Source organism: Schistocerca nitens, chromosome 2 (genome assembly GCF_023898315.1).
Source record: "Schistocerca nitens isolate TAMUIC-IGC-003100 chromosome 2, iqSchNite1.1, whole genome shotgun sequence".
Classification (NCBI taxonomy): Eukaryota; Metazoa; Arthropoda; class Insecta; order Orthoptera; family Acrididae; genus Schistocerca; species Schistocerca nitens.
Window position 1 is genome coordinate 630,717,668 of NC_064615.1, and position 24,344 is coordinate 630,742,011.

General features: G+C 35.9%; 1 protein-coding gene across 3 annotated transcripts in view; it reads left to right on the forward strand.

The window, feature by feature from the left end:
- Nucleotides 1-5,812: 5,812 nt before the first annotated feature.
- Nucleotides 5,813-24,344, forward strand: part of LOC126236738 (tubulin-specific chaperone E) — a 56,708-nt gene continuing 38,176 nt past the window's right edge. For 2 of the 3 annotated variants that reach the window (XR_007544976.1, XM_049946270.1), the window contains exons 1-3: nucleotides 5,813-5,933; nucleotides 6,732-6,959; nucleotides 19,063-19,266. Coding sequence is in view for 2 of the 3 variants with exons in the window: in XM_049946270.1 (XP_049802227.1) it covers nucleotides 6,745-6,959; nucleotides 19,063-19,266 (419 nt within the window). In the remaining variant the exon portion in view is untranslated. The remainder of the gene's footprint in view (nucleotides 5,934-6,731; nucleotides 6,960-19,062; nucleotides 19,267-24,344) is intronic. The other variant, XM_049946271.1, reaches the window with a different exon arrangement.

Sequence of the window (24,344 nt, forward strand, 5' to 3'; positions counted from 1 at the left end):
TCATGAAATATGCAATTCAATACCACTTCAACTGCACGCGAGCTATGTACCGGACGTCCATCATGTTGGAAGTACATCGCCATTCTGTCATGCAGTGAAACATCTTGTAGTAACATCGGTAGAACATTACTTAAGAAAACAGCATACATTGCACCATTTAGATTGCCATCGATAAAATGGGGGCCAATTATCCTTCCTCCCATAATGCCGCACCATACATTAACCTGCCAAGGTCGCTGATGTTCCACTTGTCACAGCCATAGTGGATTTTCCGTTACCCAGTAGTGGATATTATGCCGGTTTATGTTACCACTGTTGGTGAATGACGCTTTGCTGCTAAATAGAACACGTGCAAAAAATCTGTCTTCATCCTGTAATTTCTCTTGTGCCCAGTGGCAGAACTGTACACGACGTTCAAAGTCGTCGCCATGCAATTCCTGGTGTCTATAAATATGGTATGGGCGCAATCGATGTTGATGTAGCATTCTCAACACCAACGTTTTTGAGATTCCCGATTCTGCCGCAATTTGTCTGCTACTGATGTGTGGATTAGCCACGACAGCAGCTAAAACACCTACTTGGACATCATCATTTGTTACAGGTCGTGGTTGACGTTTCACATGTGGCTAAACACTTCCTGTTTCCTTAAATAAAGTAACTATCCGGCGAACGGTCGGGATGATGTCGTCAAGGATACCGAGCAGCATACATAGCACACGCCTGTTGGGCATTTTGATCACAATAGCCATACATCAACACGATATCGACCTTTTCCGCAATTGGTAAACGGTCCATTTTGACACTTGTAATGTATCACGAAGCTAATACCGCCTCAACTGGCGGAATGTTACGTGATACCACGTAATTTACAATTATTTATAATTCGGGTAACTGTTGTCCCATTACGAGGCGGCCAGCATGACGACAGTGTCCTAATCACACAGGCTTGATATATACTATCAACGGCGTCCCTACCACAAAAGATAAAGGGCCCTGCTCTATCCACAAATGATGTGAAAAATGAATAAGACAACAGTTACCTGAATTTAAATAATTGTAAATTTCTTGAGGTTTAATTAGTTACATTTATTACTATTCTTTATTATGTTTTATATTACAATGGGAACAAACTATAAAATTTCTTGCTTAAGCATGTAACTATCGTTGGTCACCATGGAGGGCGTTACCGTTGTTGGTGGCCGTTATTTAAGCTCATGCAGACAGCCAACCATGCATAGTTACCAACTGTGCACAGGCAGGGTGACGACTCCAGTGAGCGACCAAATGGGTATAAAACTCTGTTTATTTATATAACTTTGACTAATTGCTTGTAGGTTACGTACATGATTGCTTACTAATATTATAACTTTACAGTGTAAACTGCGCTGAAGATGACGCCATCATGAGTTGAAACTGGTTGGCGGCAAAATAAATAATGCGATTGTGACTGTCATTTTGAATAATTGATTATAAGTAAAGTAATCGCTGTTTTTCTCCATACAACCATGTTATCTAAAAATTCTGATGGGAGATATAATCTGGAAAAAGTTTCTGGATCCCTCCATTTGATCTCAGTAATTAACTTTCTGACAAGAGTGGATAATGACAGTAGGACTCTAACTGATAATGTTTTCTGTGGTGAAGCTTAAAGCAAGAAAAGAACTGTTTACCCAGTAACAAATTATCTCTCTGATCATGACGTGCAGCTATTTAGGATATATAACACAATGCTTCACAGTATGGATAACCCTCATTAGAAAATACGTAGAGTAATTAATGACTCCAGGACAAATGTTTTTGAGATTAGTTTACAGGAAATGACCTGGGATGAACTTTATTATAGAAACAAATGCTAACATCAAGTTTAACCATATAATTATTTGCAAATAACTTTCCACGTAAGCTAGTCAGTAAGGGCACTATACATCCATGTAAAAAAACCATAGATCACTAGAGGGATTAAAGTATCTACTGAAAGGAAAACGTAAATATATCTTTTGGTGTGAAAAAGTAGTGATCCTGCAGTAATTGCACACTGCAAAAACTACCCAAGTTACTCAGGAGGGCTATTTAAAAATCATGGAACATGCACATGATGTCAGAAATCAGTAATTCTGACAAAAGATATAACTATATATGGAATGTAGTGAAATGAGACATAGGACAACCAGCCACAGAACAAGATAACATCACTATTGAACTGACTGGAAGTGTTATAAGTGATAAATACCAGGTAGCAAATGTATTTAATAATCATTTCTAAAGTAGAGTAAGGGAACTAACAGTTCAAGATAAAAATCACAGAAGTATGTTGAAGAAGAAATTCCTACAAAATTCAATCATTTGTATGTATCACCAACCTCCCAGTCTACAATTGAGAAAATTGTACATTCAATAATTTGAGTCTTAGCCAAAATACGTAACGCATCACTAATTCAGAGAGACTGAAATATGTCATTGCTGAACCCCTCTTCAAGAAAGATGATAGGAGAGAGGTCAAAACTACAGACCTGTTTCACTGGCGTTAACATTTTCTAGAATAGTATCTCACCTTAGCAATAATAATGCCCTTAGAAATTACAGTTTCGATTTCAAAAGGGTTACTCTACTGAGAATGCCATTTACATGTTCACTGACCAGATTTTACAAGCATTAATTAATAAAGTAGTGTCAGTTGGCATTTTCTGCAACCTATCTAAAACATTTGATTGGGTGAATCACAGTATTCTCCTAGACAACTTGAAGTTTTATGGGACTGGCGGAACAGACAACCAATAGATAACATCATTCTAACAAAAAGAATGCAGTCATTAGTAATCCAACCAATTAAGTCTAGGAACATAGTTCTTACTGGGGAGAAACCACTTATGGGTTTCCCCTGGTCACAGTGTTTCGTCCACAATTGTTTCTCATATATGTAAACGATTTAGATTCAGTATACAACAAGCAGAATTGATTGGTTTTTCAGACAACACTAGTATTTTAATAAATCCAAGCATAGATTCAGAAACAGAAGAAATGGTAAACAAAGTTATGTAAAGTATCATTGACTGATTTTCTGTGAATGGTCTCAACTGCAACCTTAAAAAGACACAACATATTCAGTTCTGCACGTCTAGGGGTACTAAATCTATAAGTTTAGTACATGGTGAGGAAATTATAAATAGGGTGGAAATTTCAAAATTCTTAGGTGTCCATACTGATCAGAATTTAAATTGGAAAATTCACATTCTGGAAGTCCTAAAACAATGTAGTTCAGCCACATTTGGTCTTCGAATCATTGCAGATATTGGGGAGAAACAAATGAATAGTTTGACATAACTCTCATATATTCATTCAATAATGTCATATGGAATGATGTTCTCAGGTAACTCATCTTTAAGAAAGAAAGTCTTCATTGTGTGATAACGTGCTGTAAGAATAATACGTTGGATCTCACCTTCGATCATCTTCTACATATCTGTTTGAGGAACTGGGCATTCTGACTACTGCTTCACAGTATATTTTTTTCCCTAACAAAGTTTGTTATAAATAATCATCTGCAGTTCAAAAGGAATCATGATGTACATAATTACAATACCAGAATGAAAAATGACATTCATTACTCCACATTAAGTTTGTGTTTAGCACAAAAGGGCATCACAATGCTGCAATTAGTGCTTTTGTTCACCTACCCAGTGTCATAAAAAAAAATGTCTGTCAAATGGCAAAGTAAAATCAGAAAACATACTGAGAAAATTTCTCCTTCACAACTCCTTTTATATCCTAGTGTATAAAATACATTAGGTAGGAATTACTAACTCACAACAGTATGTTAGATTAATTTGCGATGTGAATGTAAAATGGCTGATTCCATATCATTACAATCTATTGTCCAAAATGATCCATGGAATACGTAAGCCCTTGAAAAAAGCCGGTATCCCACATATTACGTCTCCTGCAGGCTTTTGAAGGATTTTTCGCTTACCGCCAACATCAGAGATGACAACAAGCAGCAAATGGAATAAAAATTAACTAAATAACTCGCTACGATCACGTTTCATGGCCACACCACCTGTGACATTCATATTATAGCGCTCAGAATACTGCTGAACGCTGATTGGCTGTTGGAAAACATATGACATAGATGTGCAGAACAAGCCTAAACACTACTGCCATTGGTTGTGACCCATACTATAACTAACTAATTACAATAAGCTGTATAACTTTGTTGCATTTTCTCCTTGTAGTGAAAATGGATTTGTTTTTGAATTTTCCATTCTGTACCTTATCAAGTCCAAGAAACATTTTTGGTTTTTCATTAATTGTAATCTAAAAATTTTTCTTTAATTTTTGCGGGAGATTTTTCGTTTCATTGGTGTTGCCTCCAAATTAAGTACCATCATCAACACATGCAGCAAGATACATTTTCTATTCAGTATGTGATTTGTAACAGCAATGGTCAGATTTCAGTTGGATGACCTCTGCATTCTTAAGAATCACATTCAGTGTCTTATTACACTCCAAAGGAGCTTGTTAGTTGGTTTTAATCAGTACAGTGCCTTTTCGAGCAGGTAATTTCTCCCAAGTGCTTTGTATCCCTCTGGAACTTCCACGAATACTTAATGCTTCAGATCACCATCACGAAAGGCCGTTTTGAAATTAAAGGCCATAATTCTAATATATTATGCTATCGCAAGTGCAAATAGTAATCTCAGGGGACTAATTTCTTCAAGCGCACTAAAAATCTCTTTAAAACCCCTTATCCATTGATCATGTTGACACTCTCTTGCAACTAACATACCTTTCTACTTTCCACAACCCCTAATCGTAGATACTCCATTTTCCTTCAATTATATCTTTCCCATGAGCAGTTTTTTTCATCAGTGTAAATGTTCCATTTTTCTTCAGTGAATCTTTCTTTATATTTATAGCCTTATCCAATTTTACTTATCTTCCACTTCAATGCATATTCCTTGTATGTGGTGGTGACACAGTCATTAAAATCTATTCGATTTCTTGGTTTCATAAATATATTTTGGTCCTCTTGTGGATCTCTTTTTTCTGTTTCTAGATCTTCTCTTCTTTCCTCGTCTTCAAAATTTTCCCTCCTTTTTTCTTCAGAAATTTGATGTTCTACATTTAGATTATGTCCTTCAAATTGATGAGTAAACTCAGCATCTCTTGTTCCAGAAAATTTTCCAATTTCCAACTTCGTAAGGCATTGCCATTGTTGTATATACTCTTTCTCCTTTTACATCCAGTTTTTTCTTTAAATAATCAAATTGCTTTGTGAACACCACAGATCGAAAATACCCAAGTTTCCTTTTTTTTTCTTCAGGTTGGATGTTTGCGGGTGCAACTTTTGTAGACGGGGAATGTAAGAGAAAATCGTCGTATGTCATAGATATAAAATGCACTTCTGGCACAAACTTCATATTGATTTGCAGAATATAGATTTTGCAAGCGCTCCTCGGAAACCATGTCAGTATTCTGTTTGTCTTTTTCGTCAATAATTTGTTGGAAGAACCTATTGTAATTTGTTTTTTCCGAAACCAACTGTACTCTATTGTTATGTTCAGCACGATGCATACGTAGCTATTACAACTGGCACCGATATCTCATTGGTTGGCGGTAAGAGCAGTTGAAAGAGCTACGTATAATGCCTCGTATGTTCAGCACCCTTTCTCTGCTAGTTGTCAAACATATGCGAAGCGATTCAGCGATTGGCTTCACCAAAGTCTGCGAAAGTAATAGCAATATTTTTATAACCGATTAGCAAACATTAATTCAAATTACAATTTTCAAATAATAAAATAAATACTGCTGAAATGGGAAAGGAAGATTCTTTCCACAAACATCCTTGAGTAATTCCATGATGATCCAGAGATAAAACACTCTTATGCTCCTTCGAATACAGTAAACGGCACAAAATTGTGAACGTCAAATGAATGGTAGCTTGATATTTTTATGCTGTTTAGCGTAATGAATTTCCTTTGTAGACATTATAAACAAATTACACACTTCTTTGTAGCCTGAAATGTATTTTCATTAGTGAAATTTGTGTTGAGTGTAATGTGGCATGGTTATAAAAATATTACTGACTACGTAGAATGTATAAAATGAAATAGCGTCTGCTCGTTAGACTATGTGAATTGAGTACAGATTGTTTAGTTACTTCACTATAATGAAGCGCGTCAGCGTTTGTTGCGGGTGTGTCAATAGCTCATGGGATGCACATTGTCAAAGTTACTGCAAACATGTTTATCCGAACGAGGAATTCTTCGAGTTTAGAACTGAAGAGCCCTGTTCTCCAGTAATATGAAAATCTTAAACACTTATCTTAAAGAGAAGTTGAAAGGTCTCGTACTGACTGGATGCGAAGGAAATTTATTTATGCTGAAAGAAACAAAACGTATTTATTCAGTGAATTAATAAAGTGCGTGTAGTGGGTATGACGTCTGAGATACCAGTAGTATTTTACAGTTTATATTTACGACTGCGATACAACCTTTTCATATGTTTTTTTTTTTTTTTTTTTTCTTATCTGTGCACCGATTTGACAGGTGCCCTATTAGAATAACACACCTTTGATATTAAACCGATTTAATGTTCCATTTAAGATTATTTAGATGCCAGTGAGAGCGAGACCTATCAGTAAAAAGAATTTGCAGAGATATATAGTCACAACAGTTTGAAAATGCTATTGTCAAATTCTGAATTTGTGTCTTTAAGTTGTGTTTATATTTCAGTTTTGTCTTGATAATGATTGGCCCAAATATTCCTGGGAACACGACGAAAGATGAGTTCTCGTTACTTCAGCTGGGTCAGCGCATAGAATGCAGTGGTTCGTATGGAACTGTGAAGTACATTGGAGAAGTGCCACCAACTAAAGGAATATGGCTGGGTATTGACTGGGATGAGCCACATAGAGGAAAGCATGATGGAATGTACAATGATGTTAGATATTTCAAGGCAAGGTAAGGCAGCATTCTTCAGCATTATTATATGTCTTCACAGTACCTACAACATGTCTCTACCATCAAGTGGAAACACACATAAATAACCTTATACATTTTACAAGAAACAGTACTGTTTATTGATGAAATGGGAAGTTAGACATACACAAAATGTGCCTTGTTTTCCACTGTGTGAGTCTGACTGTGATATAATGAAAGAGAACAAGTGTATGAAAAGGGAACATTAATGTCTACTTGCAGTAATTGGCAGTTTAAAGGGCAAATTAATTTAATATTTGTTGTATTAAAATGACGATCAAAGATTTATCATCATCAACCATGTGACATCCACAGCTGTGGATAAAGTTTGGAGATATGCTTTCTTTTGCAAACATTCTGTAAATAATATTGCAGATTCCTGTAGTACGAATTTTCCTCCAACTGTAAAACAGTTCTGATGGAACTTTGTCATCTCTTGCTGCTTGCCATTCTGCATACCTCAGATGTCTTTTACACCTTATCTGGTATTAGGTCTGAAATTTTATTTTGAGTATCAACAATCTATTGTTTCTGATAAATCCCTCAAACTATACAAACATTTAATGAAAGTATGAAATGTTAATACATTTTATCTTTGTTTCTAGTGAATGTACCGTTTGTCACCTCAATGGTCAATCCATACCAAGTGGTCCAAAAAAGAAAATTGGTGGCTTGACCATTTCAGAAAAAATTTATATTTGCTGAGTGAATTCCTCAATGTTTAGTAGTCACAAAAATATTTTTTAAAAAAATTATTGTTTATTATTTTGAAATGGTAGACATATTTGTACCAGGCCACATGGGTTTTTTCGTATTCACAAGCATCTAAATTTTTCAGAGATATTCAGTAGTGGATTATCCTAAGCCTTTCAGATAAAATGCATTTAGTTCAGCACACTCTGAGTTACAAATTAACATCATTATCACTTAGCTGAATGTATTCTTTAATATATTTTTAATAGTTCAACGTTATCAGCCACAAGTTAAAAAAAAACTAAATTTTTTAACAGTAGTTTTCCAAAGAAAGATTAATTGCTCAGCTTTAATATTTTTTCTGCTATTACACTGTATTGTAGCTAGGCTACTTTTTATAGAGTATCAATTATGAGCAGCTTGCACTTAAAAATACACTATTTAAAAAAAAGGATATTTTTTAATGTTTCCATTTTGTGGACTGCAATATCTTTGTTGGGGGACCAGATAAAAATCTGAAACTTTCACAGTTAATAGACCTTCATGATATCAAACTTCATTATAAATTGCAACTTAGAGATTCAGTTGGAAGCCATGGAAAAAAATACAAACACGAGTCAAAAATACGTTTTTTAACATTTGTGATATCTAGGCTTATGGAATAAATTATATCAGTTACAGTATATAATTTAATCATATCTATGATTCCTTACTTTTTTTTTATTGAAAATAAGGCTGCTAATTACATTATATTGTTCTCTTGTTATTTGTTTTTAGTACATCGCTCACTGACATTGAGAAATTTTTTCACTCAGTTTGGGTGTTAGATTATAAGTTTGCACAGTCACAGTTGTAAATTCCACGGGAGACAGCTTCCTTAATACGTTTTTAAGTGGCATCCAACCTTGATCCTTCTCAATTTTTTTAAAGATGTCCTTGATCCTGGAGGGTGATAAAATACATGTTCATCTTGGTTTTGACAGTCAATATTATCAACTTCACGAATCCACCACTGTTCATCGTAAACACAAGCCACTATGTCTTTATTTTGAAGAACCAGTTGTACAAGATTTCCACACTGATGAAGTTCACTATCAGACGAAGTTGATGTGATCTTACTCTTCAGTAAGTTGTCTGAATGGGGTACAAAACAATGAAAAGATTGAGTGCCTTTAATCTTCTGACAAGTGTTGTACCTTTCCTTCAAGACACTGAACATAGACTTATTGTATTTCCTCACATTGTACAAAAACATAGGTAATTCCTTTAGTATGTTTTTTACAGAATTCAAACATTTCTTGAGGTGTTACGATATGATTGTCATCGGTCCGTTGCAGACTTGCTTTTGTGACAGCTCGCTCTGTTGTACCCCCGACACCATCACAAGGATTCTTCCCATGGCATGAAGCGAAAAAGTGCTATTCTACATCAAACCCAAAATGTTCTTTATGAAAGGAGATTTTAATTTTTTTTTCATATTGACTTGCTGCCCCATCCGAAAAGTAAATCAGTCTTTTTATGGAAGGGTGGTGCTGTTTAATCTAGGTTGTTAATTTTAGTTAAAAAATGTGCACTGCTGTAGTGTTGTTTTCAAGGTAGTCACTTATGACTGTGGCTCATCAATTTATCTTCACCTTTATAATAGAATACAATTGGATGAACTGTTAGTTTACCCAGTTGTGCCCTCGTACTTCATCTATAAAAACAAAGGAATAATTTTTTGAAGAGTCAGCAAGAACTAAGCATTCATCAGCTGTCAAGTTTTTGCTTTTTGTCTTTCAAAAATTTACTTTTAGCTTTTCCAATAAAATGATGCATGCATTATCAGATTTTCAAGGTTAGCCACCAACACTTCAAAAAAGTCTTCTCGTGATTTTATGACTGTCACCATTTCAGTTCTGTCTCTTGTGTCACCCATTGTTTGTATTTTATATTGTCAGGCATCGAATCGTCGTCTTCGGAATCTTCAAATATTTCAACTAAGGCTTGTTTGCCTGGAAAACCTTCGCATTTTCCCTTGGTCATACAATTGTAACTGTCAATACTGCATACCATAACTTCCAAAAGGTCTTTATAGTCAACTCTATGATTGGCCCCAACTATCATCAACTTTACGTTCTGATGATACAAACAAACACAAACATTATGGGTGCCAGATGCCCCTGCAACACTACAAAATCTGGGGTCTCAAATTGTAAAACTTTGATTTTCTAATTTAATGTCGGGATTTTCTTTTTTAAATTCAGTGAATAGTTCATTTAAATTACTAAATATTAACCTACATTTACATCTACTTGACTACAATTCACATTTAAGTGCTTGGCAGATGCTTCATCGAACTACAATCATACTATTTCTCTACCATTCCACTCCCGAACAGCGCGCGGGAAAAACGAACACCTAAACCTTTCTGTTCGAGCTCTGATTTCTCTTATTTTATTTTGATGATCATTCCTACCTATTTAGGTTGGGCTCAACAAAACATTTTCGCATTCGGAAGAGAAAGTTGGTGACTGAAATTTCGTAAATAGATCTCGCCGCGATGAAAAACATCTTTGCTTTAATGACTTCCATCCCAACTCGCATATCATATCTGCCACACTCTCTCCCCTATTACATGATAATACAAAACGAGCTGCCCTTTTTTGTACCATTTCGATGTCCTCTGTCAATCCCACCTGGTAAGGATCGCACACCGCGCAGCAATATTCTAACAGAGGACGAACGAGTGTAGTGTAAGCTGTCTCTTTAGTGGACTTGTTGCATCTTCTAAGTGTCCTGCCAATGAAACGTAACCTTTGGCTCGCCTTCCCCACAATATTATCTGTGGTCTTCCCAACTGAAGTTGTTCGTAATTTTAACACCCAGGTACTTAGTTGAATTGACAGCCTTGAGAATTGTATTATTTATTGAGTAATCGAATTCCAACGGATGTCTTTTGGAACCCATGTGGGTCACCTCACACTTTTCGTTATTTAGCGTCAACTGCCACCCGCCACACCATACAGCAATCTTTTCTAAATCGCTTTGCAACTGATACTGGTCTTCGGATGACCTTACTAGACGGTAAATTACAGCATCATCTACGAGCAACCTAAGAGAACTGCTCAGATTGACACCCAGGTCATTTATATAGATCAGGAACAGCAGAGGTCCCAGGACGCTTCCCTGGGGAACACCTGATATCACTTCAGTTTTACTCGATGATTTGCCGTCTATTACTACGAACTGAGACCTTCCTGACAGGAAATCACGAATCCAGTCGCACAACTGAGACGATACCCCATAGGCCCGCAGCTTGATTAGATGTCTCTTGTGAGGAACGGTGTCAAAAGCCTTCCGGAAATCTAGAAATACGGAATCAACTTGAGATCCCCTGTCGATAGTGGCCATTACTTCGTGTGAATAGAGCGCTAGCTGCGTTGCACAAGAACGGTGTTTTCTGAAACCAAGCTGATTACGTATCAATAGATCGTTCCCTTCGAGGTGATTCATAATGTTTGAATACAGTATATGCTCCAAAACCCTACTGCAAACCGACGTCAATGAAATAGGTCTGTAGTTCAATGGATTACACCTACTACCCTTCTTAAACACTGGGGCGACCTGCACAATTTTCCAATCTGTAGGTACAGATCTATCGGTGAGCGAGCGGTTGTATATGATTGCTAAGTAGGGTGCTATTGTATCAGCGTAATCTGAAAGGAACCTAATCGGTATACAATCTGGACCTGAAGACTTGCCCGTATCAAGCGATTTGAGTTGCTTCGCAACCCCTAAGGTATCTACTCATGCTAGCAGCTGTTCGTGTTTCAAATTCTGGAATATTCCATTCGTCTTCCCTTTTTTGTCTTTGAATCTTAGAACAATTTTCCTTCACAGAAACATAGTCTTTTTTGCTCGACATCAACTGCTTTTATTGTCATCGTCATAATACTTTACAACTGTATTGATTGTGTTTTCATCTACCAAATTAAATGGACTTTTCTTTTGTAATGCTGGTAAAATTCCCCGTTCTTTTACTAATTGCCTTGTTAACTTAACAAGACGTTCTGACACATTAAATTCATCACTAACTTTTGCTCGACTCCAATAATTTGGCAGTAAACTGATAATCTTAATTTTATCCTCTTTGTTTGAAGTACAGCATTTAGTTTTTCTATCAAATCATCATATCCGGTTGGTGAAGTTTTAGAACTTCCATCTGTTTTAGTACAAACTGTATTTTTAAATGAAACTTCCAAATTCTTTTTGACTGTAGCTGCCACTTTCTCAGTTTTTGTATACAAGGCACTTGGTCTTTTATTTTGACTTAGTTTTCTAATTTTACTAGCAGGCGATATACCCAGGATTTCACAAGCTGTATCTACTTTTTTAATGGTTGCTGATAAATCACAAAATTGTGTATCTGAGGTTTCACTATCCTTTCTCTTGTGAATTACAAATATCTTAGAATAACATGTTGGACACAATGTTTTTCCTGTAATGGGATTGACAAAAGGGCTTTTATTTTTAGAATAATGATCAAATGTTATTTCTCGCAGACCTTTTGTTATAGGTTTCTTTTGTTTCTCAAAAGGGTCCATGCAAGACTGACTAAGAAGGTGATGAAATTATTTTAAGTATTCATGGTACTTGCTTGTTGGTTTGACCTCTGGGCCGACTTGTAAGTAAAACAACACTTTTCTTCTTCATAGTAATCTTCAATTAAAGTAATGGCTGTGGGATACACTCCATACGCACTTTTATGACATGCTCCATTAATAATAATACCAACAGAACATTGACACACCATTTTCAGCTGCACACTTCAAGAACTTCTTGCTAAACAAGTGTGAGCAGACAATTGTTGGTGTAAGGGGGAAGACAACAATCAGATTTGTATAGGCTTGCAGATGCAATTGTTAGTCTGCTGAAACAATTACCACAGCATTGTTTTGACAAATAATCATTATCTAGTGTAATGTGGTGTGTTACATGAAGTAGTTGGTATACTTTATTTGATGAGCCTACCAGATATTGCAGATGTTAAAAAATGAATTTTTGACTCGTGTTTGTAATTTTTTTCCCCATAACTTCAAATTGAATCTCAAAGTTGCAATTTATACTGAGGTTGATGTCATGATCTATTAACTGTGAAAGTTTCAGATTTTTATCTGGTCCCCCAACAAAGATATTGCAGGCCACAAAATGGAAAAATTAAAAAAAATCCCCTTTTTTTTAAATAGTGTACTTTTTTAAGTATCAGCTGCTCGCCATTGATACTATATAAAAAGTAACTATACTATACAGTGTAATAGCAGAAAAATATTAAAGCTGAGCAATTAATCTTTCTTTGGAAAACTACTGTTAAAACATTGAGTTTTCTTAATTTGTGGCTGATAAGTTTGAACTAATAAAAATTTATTAAAGAATACATTCAGCTAAGTGATAATGGTGTTAATTTGTAGCCCAGAGTGTGCTGAACTAAATGCATTTTATCTGAAAGGCTTAGGACAACCCACTACTGAATAATTGTAAAAAATGTAGATGCTTACAAATATGGCTGCCATTTCAAAATAATAAACAATAATTTTTTTAAAAAAATATTTTTGTGACTACTAAACATTGGGGAATTCACCCAGCAAATATAATATTTTTCTGAGATGGTCAAGCAACCAGTGCTGGACCACTTGTTATGGATTGAGCCTAAATGTGGTTTCTACTCAGTATAAGATAATTTACTTTGTTACATTCATGATTTCCTTTGTCAGTTGTTTCTCTTACCAAATTTACAATATATCTTTTCACATGCTTTTTAAAGACACTTCCAAATAGTTTTAGGCATTATGGAAGTGTCAGATTCCACTTGTCTGCTGTGACCCCTGACGTCATCAACTGTAATGTATCTACAGAGAAATGTGTACAAAAATAAAAACAAAATGAAAATATTTCACTCTAACAGTAGCCTAAAATGAAACTGATGTGACAATGTCGGGAAGTTGGGGTTTAGGGTTGGGGCAATCTAAATATAAATCTATACGAAAAACAGCACAGTGCCAAAACAAATATTATCCACAAAACTCTACACCAAAATTTCTCAAAATACGACATATTCTACAAACATGAAAACTACAGGAATCATACTTTTCACTAGAGCTATATAGCTCAAACAGAACCCTCAGTACCAAAAAACCAACACACCCATCTCAGAAATGCAGTATCGCAAATTTCACTTGGCCTATATAGTTTAAATGAAGCCTTTGATACCAAAAACCCAACACGTGCAACTCCAAAATGTGGTACTGCGCATTTCAGTTGCCCTGTATACCACATACAAAGCCATTGATACCTAGAACCCAAACACAAGTTTAAATACCAGTAGCTCAGATTTCATGTAACCCCCATCTCCTCCTCCTGCTGCCATTTTAAATTAATCTGTTACCAGAACCTACATTTTGTATTCACATTCGTTGAATTTGTCAACTTGCTACCAAATTGTCACCTTCCAACCAAACTTACAACTTGGGCTATGCTACAGCTCAGACTGTCACAACAACCTAGAAGTCAAGTGGGGACATTATCATACTAAATTCATTGTAAATGTTGAAAGCAAAGGATATTGAATTTTCTCAAGTAGTAAATTTATCACATAAATTGTTAAGTTCATGCTTCCATGTCCTCTAATACTATTCTGCACCTTCTCTGGCTACTGGTTGCTGTTTGCTGCCTCTGTAGCTAAGAATTTTAAACATATTATTGCATTCTAACTCCAACATGAAGTGCCGATATGAATCTTGGTGTCGGGAAATTTGTCCAGAAAGGGGAAAAAAGGTGGTTGTGTACAAATAGTTCAAAATTTCTGATTACCCATGGTGCATCTGTGTCCTGAATTAAATATCACGTCTCTCTTGAGGAAGGGCGTGAGATTATAATCCGTTCTGTGGATAAGGTCTTTTCTGTAATCTCATACCGCTATTCAAAAGTAAGTATCAGCATTATTCTCTCGCTTTCTTTTTGAAAAACATTCATAACAGTATACACACAAACTACCTTGCCGAACATGATTACAGACTTTCACACAGTACTTTTACAAATTACACATAACATACCATTCAGGAGTCGGTAACAACCATTATGCAGTAGATCCTTGCCAAGAGCCCATTTTGCTTGACATATATTTAGCCAGCTTTTCAGTGATAGGAAATAAGTATTCGTTTACATTTTGATTAAATTTCATTTTTGTTTGTAGGTTAAGACAAGAGCAAGCAACCAAAAAAAAAAGCCAAGACATTAGAAACGCTCCATCCTGGATTTTCCATTCTTTGATTCCAGCTTTGGTATTGACTAATTATTCTGGAGCTATTAAGCAAAAATTTTCATTGCATGTTGATTTTGGTTTTGCTGCCTGTATTCATTTATTTATATTGTCATGGAGGTTTATACTGGCAAATTCACATCAAGATGAGTGGTGATGAGATGATCACCAATTTATTATATTTTATTATTTATTTATTTGTTTGTCTAGGAGTATGTCATTTGCCCATTTGGCACAACAGTTTAGGATGTTTCAAACATATTATATAAAATTGTATAGAATTAGGCGATGTTAGGCTAGGAAGTCGGCCAAGGTCTTATCAATAGAACCATCTGAGCATCCATCTTAACAATTTGGGAAAACCATGGGAAAAAAAAACAGTTATTATTATTATAACTGCGACAATTGCAGTTGGTCTGCAGTCACCATGTCTAGCCCACAGTCTAACCTCCCAACTGCACATAGCTGCCCTACTCTCTATTGGCTGCCCTGATCTCTATCCACTTTATCCCTGTGCGTTCCCGAGCAGCACTGTACTGTCCGCCACCGGCACCCTGCTATCCCTCTCTCTCTCCCCACCCCAGCCTCCTCCTTACCCCCACCCAGTTACCACTCCCATCATGCACTGGTGCTGCTGCTTGCAGTGCAGTTTCAGTAGTCTGAGACTGCAATCGCGTGCGTGCGTGCGTGCGTGTGTGTGTGTGTGCTTTGTTGCCTACTTTTGATTAAGGCCTCCTGGCTGAAAGCTTTGTGACAGTCTTTCTGTTGTGCGTATATGCAACTCGGAATCTCTGCTATATGGTGAGTAGCAACTTTCTTTTTCATAAAATTGTAACATTCCATCCTGGATTTTATATTGTTTAAATGAAGTATACATACTCTAAACTAAACGTGTGTCCTTGTTTCCATAAGTAAAGTTACTTAAGTAACACTTTGCAAAAACATGGGAAGTGAAATACAATTACACGTTACTGTCAGCATTATATTCAAGTTTAGGGCCTATTGTATGAAACATGATATATCACTCAAGTATAAGAACACAATAATTTGAGGAAGATACACTGATGTAACACACACAAAATTTTTTCACTATAACTAAAAGAAATGTATTTAATTGAGAAAAATTATAAAAAAAATGTTTTTACTATATCGACTCCCGTGATGTATAAACAGCTCATGCAGTGGATTTTCACATCACTTGGTCTTAGCAAGTGTCCCTGTAGCTACATCATTTCAATCATCTTCAGTGGTATGCAGTGTGTCCATACGTGTGTTTCACATCTCATGGTCTTAGCCTGTGTCCTATAACTGCCACATGTTACTTCTCTTCAATGGATTGCAGGTTGACCATGCAGTGGCTTTCACACAGTAACCTACAAAAATTGAATGCATGTCTTACAATCGTGGGAGGTAGTGAACTAATATTAACATCAGCATATAAGATTCTGCCACTGAACTGAATGACTTGAGGTATAGAGCAAAATTAAAGATATGTTTCAGTAGAGATATTTTATTAGAAAAAAAGACACTCAGCAACAGTACATGTACTTAAATTACACTTTCAGTAATAAATACACATACAGATAACAAAAAGGCATAAAATTACAATAATACTTGCAAAAGTAATAACAGAACAGTTACCAAAATACGCTTACCTAACCAAAGACTCATATTGACCGTACGTATGTTACCTGTTATAGAGTTTTCATTTAAATCATTTCTTTTCAACATCTACTGAATTGTTATCTATTTTGATGCCTCCCTCCCTCCCAAATCCATTACCTTCTCTTTGTATGTGAAATTCCTATTTGGATGCGAACTGCCCAGATGTTGGTTAACTGCAGTTAAAGGTCCCATCCAACTTTTGGAGGTAGTCAAAAAGAGTTCCATTGAATTAGCAGATGCATTCGGCCCCACTGAAAGCTCTTGGGAACCCACCTTCTTAGAGTGGCAGTTTCAGTTAAGACTTAAAGCGACAGGTTTCTTTAACCAATTTTTACACAATTCCTTCTTGCTACCTTTTTCTTCCCAATAGGTTAATCCATTCAAGATCTCATTCTGGATTTTAATCCATTTGGCTTCAGACCAGAAATAGTAAAGAAAACTTCTTTCAAATTACTGATAACTTAATTTTTTAAATTTTCTTTAGTTAGTCTGTTTTACCACATCTCCCTCTAAAAGCCTTGGGTGTCTGTCATGCAAGGTACAAAATTATTGCTGCAACGTTGAGTAAAATCTAGAGCATAATATTTTTCTTTCCCTGAAACATTTCACTTTCACATTGCCCCATATAACATTATTGTGAAAACGTCTTGCAAAACAAACTTCCTGCAGATTCTTTACTCTAACATCAATGTTTTCTAGGTTTGGTTGGTTTCAGTTTCTATTCTTTTTAAATTAGTTATACTTTGTACTACAAAATTACTTATGGCCTCAACTTTATTAAGTACATTAACCATTTGGGCTTGAATACTGTCACTGACCGAAATTGTGTGTCTCCAAATTTGACTTAGCTGTTGCAATTTTTGATTTAAATTTGTGGTCTTTTGATTCAAGGGGATCATGAACTCCTTTGAATTTCTGTTCACTGTTGCACTTTTCAAAAGTACTTCTTTCTTACAGCATTAGTGTCATCATTTAATGAGATTTTTACCGCAGCTATCCTGTCCTCAGATTTGTGCACTTCAGTTGCTAGAAAGTTAACTTTACCACATAGCTCTGCCCGCAAAGCTGCATTTGAAATACAATTTCATTTCTAATATCAACACATCTTACATATAAAATTATTGAAATTACAAGTTATCAATATAGGTTTTGGTCAGAGAGTTTGTTGCTAGTGTTTGTGATCAACCTTGCTAAATAATCAGTAGTTGACTATGAAATTATGTCACAATGGTCTTTCCAGTTTTAGTCTTAATCGACATACATCTCTTCAAGTTGTACCATTTTTAACTCATTTCTGTCCAGTAACACTTGGAAATCTTGGTTTTGATTCATTTTTCCAAATTGAATGTAGGTTTTTTTTTCCACATTATGCATCAGACAGTTGGCATTGAACCATGAATGCGGGGACTTGAGGCTTGTTCGATTCTTGTAGATAGAGATTCCTTAACATCACTTACTATTACACTTATTTCAGCTGCAAACATGATGTTAGCTGTAGTCTCTGAGACCTGTATGTTGATTATACAAAGAGGGAATGGAAGGGAGCCTAACACACTATTATGTAGTACTCCTATTTAAATTTTTTTTACATCAGTTACTGACCTGATTTTGTGAGTTGACGTGAGTTGCACAATCTTTGGTCTGTTTTGCATATATTTTTGCAGCCACTTGTTTTCTGTCTCCATTGTTTCCAGCTTACCTAAAAGAATTTCATGATTAATGCTACTGAAAGGTTTAGAAAGCCCCGAAATATCTCCCTCAACAATATTGTTGTTTTCTAGGCTGATTATGGTTTCATCTGTGTAACCCATTATTTCTGGTACTGTACTTCTACCTGTTCGAAAGCCATGTTGATTACTATTCAGTAGCTAGAGGGTATTCTTGGTGATTTGTTGTCATTAATCTCTCAAATACTTTAGAGAATGCTGAGAGAAGTGGTGTGGATTGCTAATGTTCAACTTCACATCTATTGCTACTGTTAAATAAACCAATAGTGCGTTATGCACTCAGTGTTTAAGCTGCATCATAATTTTGTGAAAATTGTTGGATTTTTGGAGTTGCTTTTCTTAATTTGATCAGTTAATGTAACATACGTAATGTATCAAAATGTCTTCTGAACACTTCTGATGTGTACCTGATGTAGCCTGGTGGTGGTTGGATTTCTTACCTACAACCCACAACTTGCATGTTAATTGTTATTGCTGTGGGATTGTTCAGTAGGTATTATCTAGTCAAGCATAATATTGTGGGTATATTTAAATGCAGAATGTTGTATTTATGTATTAATAATTTAATGATTGGACATATGTGCCACAGTATGATGTCTCTCATCATTAATTGTATTTGTCATTCTCACCTGTGTTTACAAAAATAATTTTCTGAACTGTTGTACAACAAGCCAGTAATAGAAATACTTTCTTTTAAAAAAAGGTTTCCTCAGTCAGGATCCTTCATCCGCCCAGCCAAAGCTAACTTTGGAGTCAGTTGCCCTGAAGCAATCAGGGAACGGTACGGAGAAGTGAAAGGAGATGAAACTGCTGGAATTGACAGGAAAGGATTGGAACTCTTACAAAAGGAAATCAATGCTAGATTTCTGGAAGTAGTGGGGTTTGACAAGGTTAATAGACAACAGAGGTAAGAGCAATAGAATGGTTTTAGTATTGTCTGACTGTTGTTCCCAATTGTTCTTGTGACTTTCTGAAACTAGTTAGTTACATTGAAGTACAGTTTCACTAATTGTCATTATAAAACAGTTCATGTAATTCTGACTTGGGGTGACTTTTTGATCTACATCTACATCCATACACTGAAAACCACTACAAAGCACATGGCAGGGTACATCCTGTTATACCAGTTATTAGGGCTTCTTCCTGTTCCATCCACATATGGAGTGCAGGATGAATGATTGATTGAATGCCTCTATGCTTACTATAATTATTCTAATATTGTCCTCACAATCGCTAAGTGAACAATATGTAGGGGTTTCTAGTATATTCCTAGAGTCATCATTTGAAGCCAGTTCTTGAAACTTTGTTAGTAGACTTTTACGGGATAGTTTATGTCTGTCTTCAAGAGTATGCCAGTTCAATTTTTTCCATATCACTGTAACACTCTCCTGTGGTCAGACAGACTTGTGACCATTCGTGCTGCACTTCTCTGTACATGTTAAATATCCCCCGTCAGTCCTATTTGGTACAGGTCACCACACTTGAGCAATATTCTAGAATGAGTCACATGAGTGATTTGTAAGAAATCTCCATTGTAGACTGATTGTACTTCCCCTGTATACCAATAAACCGAAAAAGTGTTACACCCAGATATTTCTATGAGTTGGCTGATTCCAACTGTGATTCATTGATATTATAGTCACAGGATACTAAATTTTTTTCATTTTGTCTAGTGCACTATTTTACATTTCTGAACATTTAAATCAAGTTGCCAATCTTAGCACCACTTTGAAATCTTATCAAGATCTGACTGAATATTTATGCAGCTTCTTTCAGACTGTACTTCATTATAGATAATTTCAGAAAGTCTGATGTCACTATTAATATTGTCTGCAAGATCATTAATATACAACATGAACAGCAAGAGTGCCAACACATTTCTCTGGGGCACACCTGAAGTCACTTCTACATTTGATGATAACGCTCCATCCAAGATAACATGTTGTGTTCTCTTTACCAAAAACTCTCCAGTTCAGTCAAGTTGATACTCCATACGATAGAGTGTTTGACAATAAGTGTAGAAAATCGAGAAATGCTCTGTCCTAATTACCGCCTTGATTCATGGCTTTCAGGATGTCATGTGAAAAAAGTGCGAGTTGGCTTTCATGTGCTAGATGTTTCCAGGATCCATGCTGATAGGCATAGAGGAAGTTATTTTGTTCGAGATACCTCATTATATTTGAGCCTAGAATATGTGTTCTATAACAAATCAGTGTCAGTGATATTGGACGGTAGTTTTATGGATCACTTCTACTTCTTTCTTGTAGACAGGTGTTACCTGTGCTTTCTTTCATCAACTGGACATGAGTTTTTATTAGAGGGATCTGCGATAGATTAAAGTTAAAAGAGGGGCTAACTCAGCTGCAAATTCTGTATAGAATCTGACAGGGATTCCATCGGGCCCTAGAGCTTTTTTCAATTTTAATGATTTCACCTGTTTCTCAACATCCTGACACTAATACTTATTTCATTCATATTTTGAGTGGTACAAGGACTAAATTGGGGCAATTCTCTGGGGTTTTCTTTTGTAAAGGAACATTTTAAAATGGAATCAATCTTTTCAGTTTTTGCTTTGCTACCCTCATTTTCAATTTGTGTTTTATTCATTAGAGACTGGACAATAACTTTGGTGCCACTAAATTCTTTACATATGACCATAATTTCTTTGCATTTTGTGAAAGATCACTTAACAAAAATTGTGCTACAGTAGTTATTGAAGGCTTCACGCATTGCTCTCTTGACAGCCAAAAGTGTTTCATTGAGTATCTCTCTGCCTCTGCTGTCCTAAGCTTTGTTTTACACCTATTGTGTCATAGTCTCTGTTTCTTTAGAAGTTTCCTCACAGTAACTGTCTACTATTTAGGGTCCCTCTCTTGTAATGATCTGAAGTCAACAAAAGCAGATATGTATCTGTAACTTTCGTTAGCAAGGCTATTTGTATGTATCTCTGAAGTCAAGATATTTGGTCTTTGTAGTTCGATTTAATACTTTTAATTATGTGTACTTCCAGCAGAAACTTTCACTATGTGAAATTTCTTGAGTATAAACATAATTTCATTTAAATGAATGATGTAATTGCCAATTTTTGCCAGTTATGTACCAGTGATTGATGAAATAACGCAGATAATGTTATTTTGGATGATCTTTGATATGTTCAATGGCTCAGAGGCTAAAGTCATGTCAAACAAACTTTAAAAATATTTTTGGTAAATGGCATTTATATTAATCAGTACTTTGTTTTGCATGGATATGTGCAGTTTTTGTTTGAAAGTTACAGAGCAGTTGTGAAAGGTTTGTGTCATCATGAAGAAAAATTTGCAGTTAGAGAAAAAAAATTGAAATAGCTTGTAGGAAAGACAGTTCAGCTGTGATGAAGATTAAAAATGTTAATAATTGTAACCTAAAGTCACTGGTTACTGAGTGGAATAAAAAGATAATTGAGTGTCTTTAGGCATTTTAATCTAAAGTTAGGTTTTTTACTTTGTAAAGTGAACAAATGAAAACCAGGAGAAATGACATATTGGTGTTACAACTTGTTTGAATCCATCAAGGGTAGTTTAGATTGCTTGGGAAGTAGTGTAGGTTAAAAATTATAAGAGGAGGTGTATAGTGGAAATATGCAAACAGAATGAAATATCTCTCTTCTCATCTCATCTGTCATAACCTAATGAAGACATAGCTACTACTTCATGATATTATCCAAGTTCAGCTCCATGTGTATTAGTTATATATAAAACAAAGATGATGTGACTTACCGAACGAAAGCGCTGGCAGTTCGATAGACACACACACAAAATTCAAGCTTTCGCAACAAACTGTTGCCTCATCAGGAAAAAGGGGAAGGAGAGGGAAAGACGAAAGGATGTGGGTTTTAAGGGAGAGGGTAAGGAGTCATTCCAATCCCGGGAGCGGAAAGACTTACCTTATGGGGAAGAAAGGACAGGTATACACTCGCGCGCGCGCACACACACACACATATCCATCCACACATATACAGACACATATATATAGCTCACTGGCCATTTGACCAACTTCTTCAGTGCGGATGCACAAACAGTGCCTGAACTGTGGCGGGAATTGGCAAAAAGCCACGAGTAATGAGTATAATGGGCAAGGGCACAATGAATATAGTGCGGGACAATAAGTTGTGAATGTGGGTCTCACAGGAGGCGTGCCAGAGATAAGTCCTTGCAGTTGCACTATCCTCTGTGTTCTCAGTGGCCGAGACAGGTAGAGTGTCTGCCATGTAAGCAGGAGACCCATGTTTGAGTCCCGGTCGGGTCACACATTGTCTGTCCCCGTTGACGTATATCAACGCCTGTATGCAGCTAAGCGTATTGATTTCATTGTAATTTCATCATCAACTTCAAATGTGTTTTTGTCATCTGATACAGTGCTACTCACTTTAATAGGTTGAATTACAGATGAGCAATATAAGGAAAAGATAGAGTGCTACTTACCATAAAGATGACACGTTAAGTTGTAAACAGGCCCAATGAAAAGACACATACAGGTAAACTTTTGGCGAATCCTTCATCAGAAAAAGAAATTGACACACACTCACACAAGCAAGCACACCTCATGCACAAATGACCATCATCTCTTGCGGCTCGGACTGATCTGAAGAAAAATATCAGCAAGCACTGTGACCCTTTTACACAAGGTATGAAGATGGGAAAGTTATCAAAAACTTTCTCGTGGTAGTTCATAATACAGTGTAAGTAACAGGTATGTCTCTCTGAAGCCAGAACTGTGTGTTAAGTATATCACTAGTGCTTATTCTGGTCGCTACTTCTTGTAATATGGCATCCGTTTCTTCAGTACTAGTGTATAGATACATAATCCACTGTCCTATTTCCATAATCAAAACATCCTCAAACTTAGGCTTCAAATTTTCTATGAAGAACAATTAAATGTTGAATGTAGGTTGAAATGACATCATCCTGGCAGATTGTCTGTGACAAATTGGGAAACTGAGAAACTTTTCACTGTCCGTTGTTTTGCTTCATTAGTCTAATCCTACAGAAAAGCCAAAATGATAGACTTAATGTTTTATTAAATTTAGACTGCCACGTAGTAAGTGCAAAGTAACTTAGTTAAAGTTTGTAATTTTGCACAATTAAATTGATTAAATTATCTTTTAAGGTTGGATTTTTAGAATCGTAAAACTCTAAAAAAAGTTTCAGATACTGTAAGAAAAATCTTGTCAAAAATGTGGCTTTTGTCAGGAAGTGTACTTCAGTGTGAAGGAGTAATCGATCAAAGTTCTTGTCATTTTCTTCTCGTAACTGTGCAAATAACTTTTAATTCAACTTGTCATCTCAAATTTTGTCTACTGTTTTCATGACAAATTGAAGAGACGGGTGCAAACTACCGCTCAGATTTTTCGAAACTGATTGTTGGCAACGGATGACACTGTGTATTGCAAACACCCCAGGTACATTTTGTTTTAAATGATTCATTAATCCATGATAGTGCCCACACGTGCCATATTCTTCATCTGCTGTTGCTGATATTACATTTGATAAAGGGATTGCTTTTTTCATAGAATAATCTTTCATAACATTAAATATTTATTCACCTTTTGTGTGTGTTATCACATTTCTCATGAAGAGCAGTTATTTATGGATTTCTTAGTCCATAACAAAATGAACATATGCCAGTAATAATGCTTCATTACAAGATAATGTTGACTCATCCATTTGTGTGGAGAGAATGTCTTTTGCAAATAATTATGCAAGATGTTTTGAGTATTGAAATTCATTTCGTTAACACGTCTTTTGAGTACATCATAAGCAGGTTTGGGTAGAACAGTTGTTAAAACTTCAATGGCTGACAAAATTATCTGTTCCCCGATGGTATGTGAATTTTCCAGATTTAGTGATAAATAACAAGATGATGTAAGGCACTTGCAGACCATCACCATCTTTTTCTGAAATTGAAGTGAACGCACTGTCCACTGTGGGGCTCTTTTGCAGCTTTTCT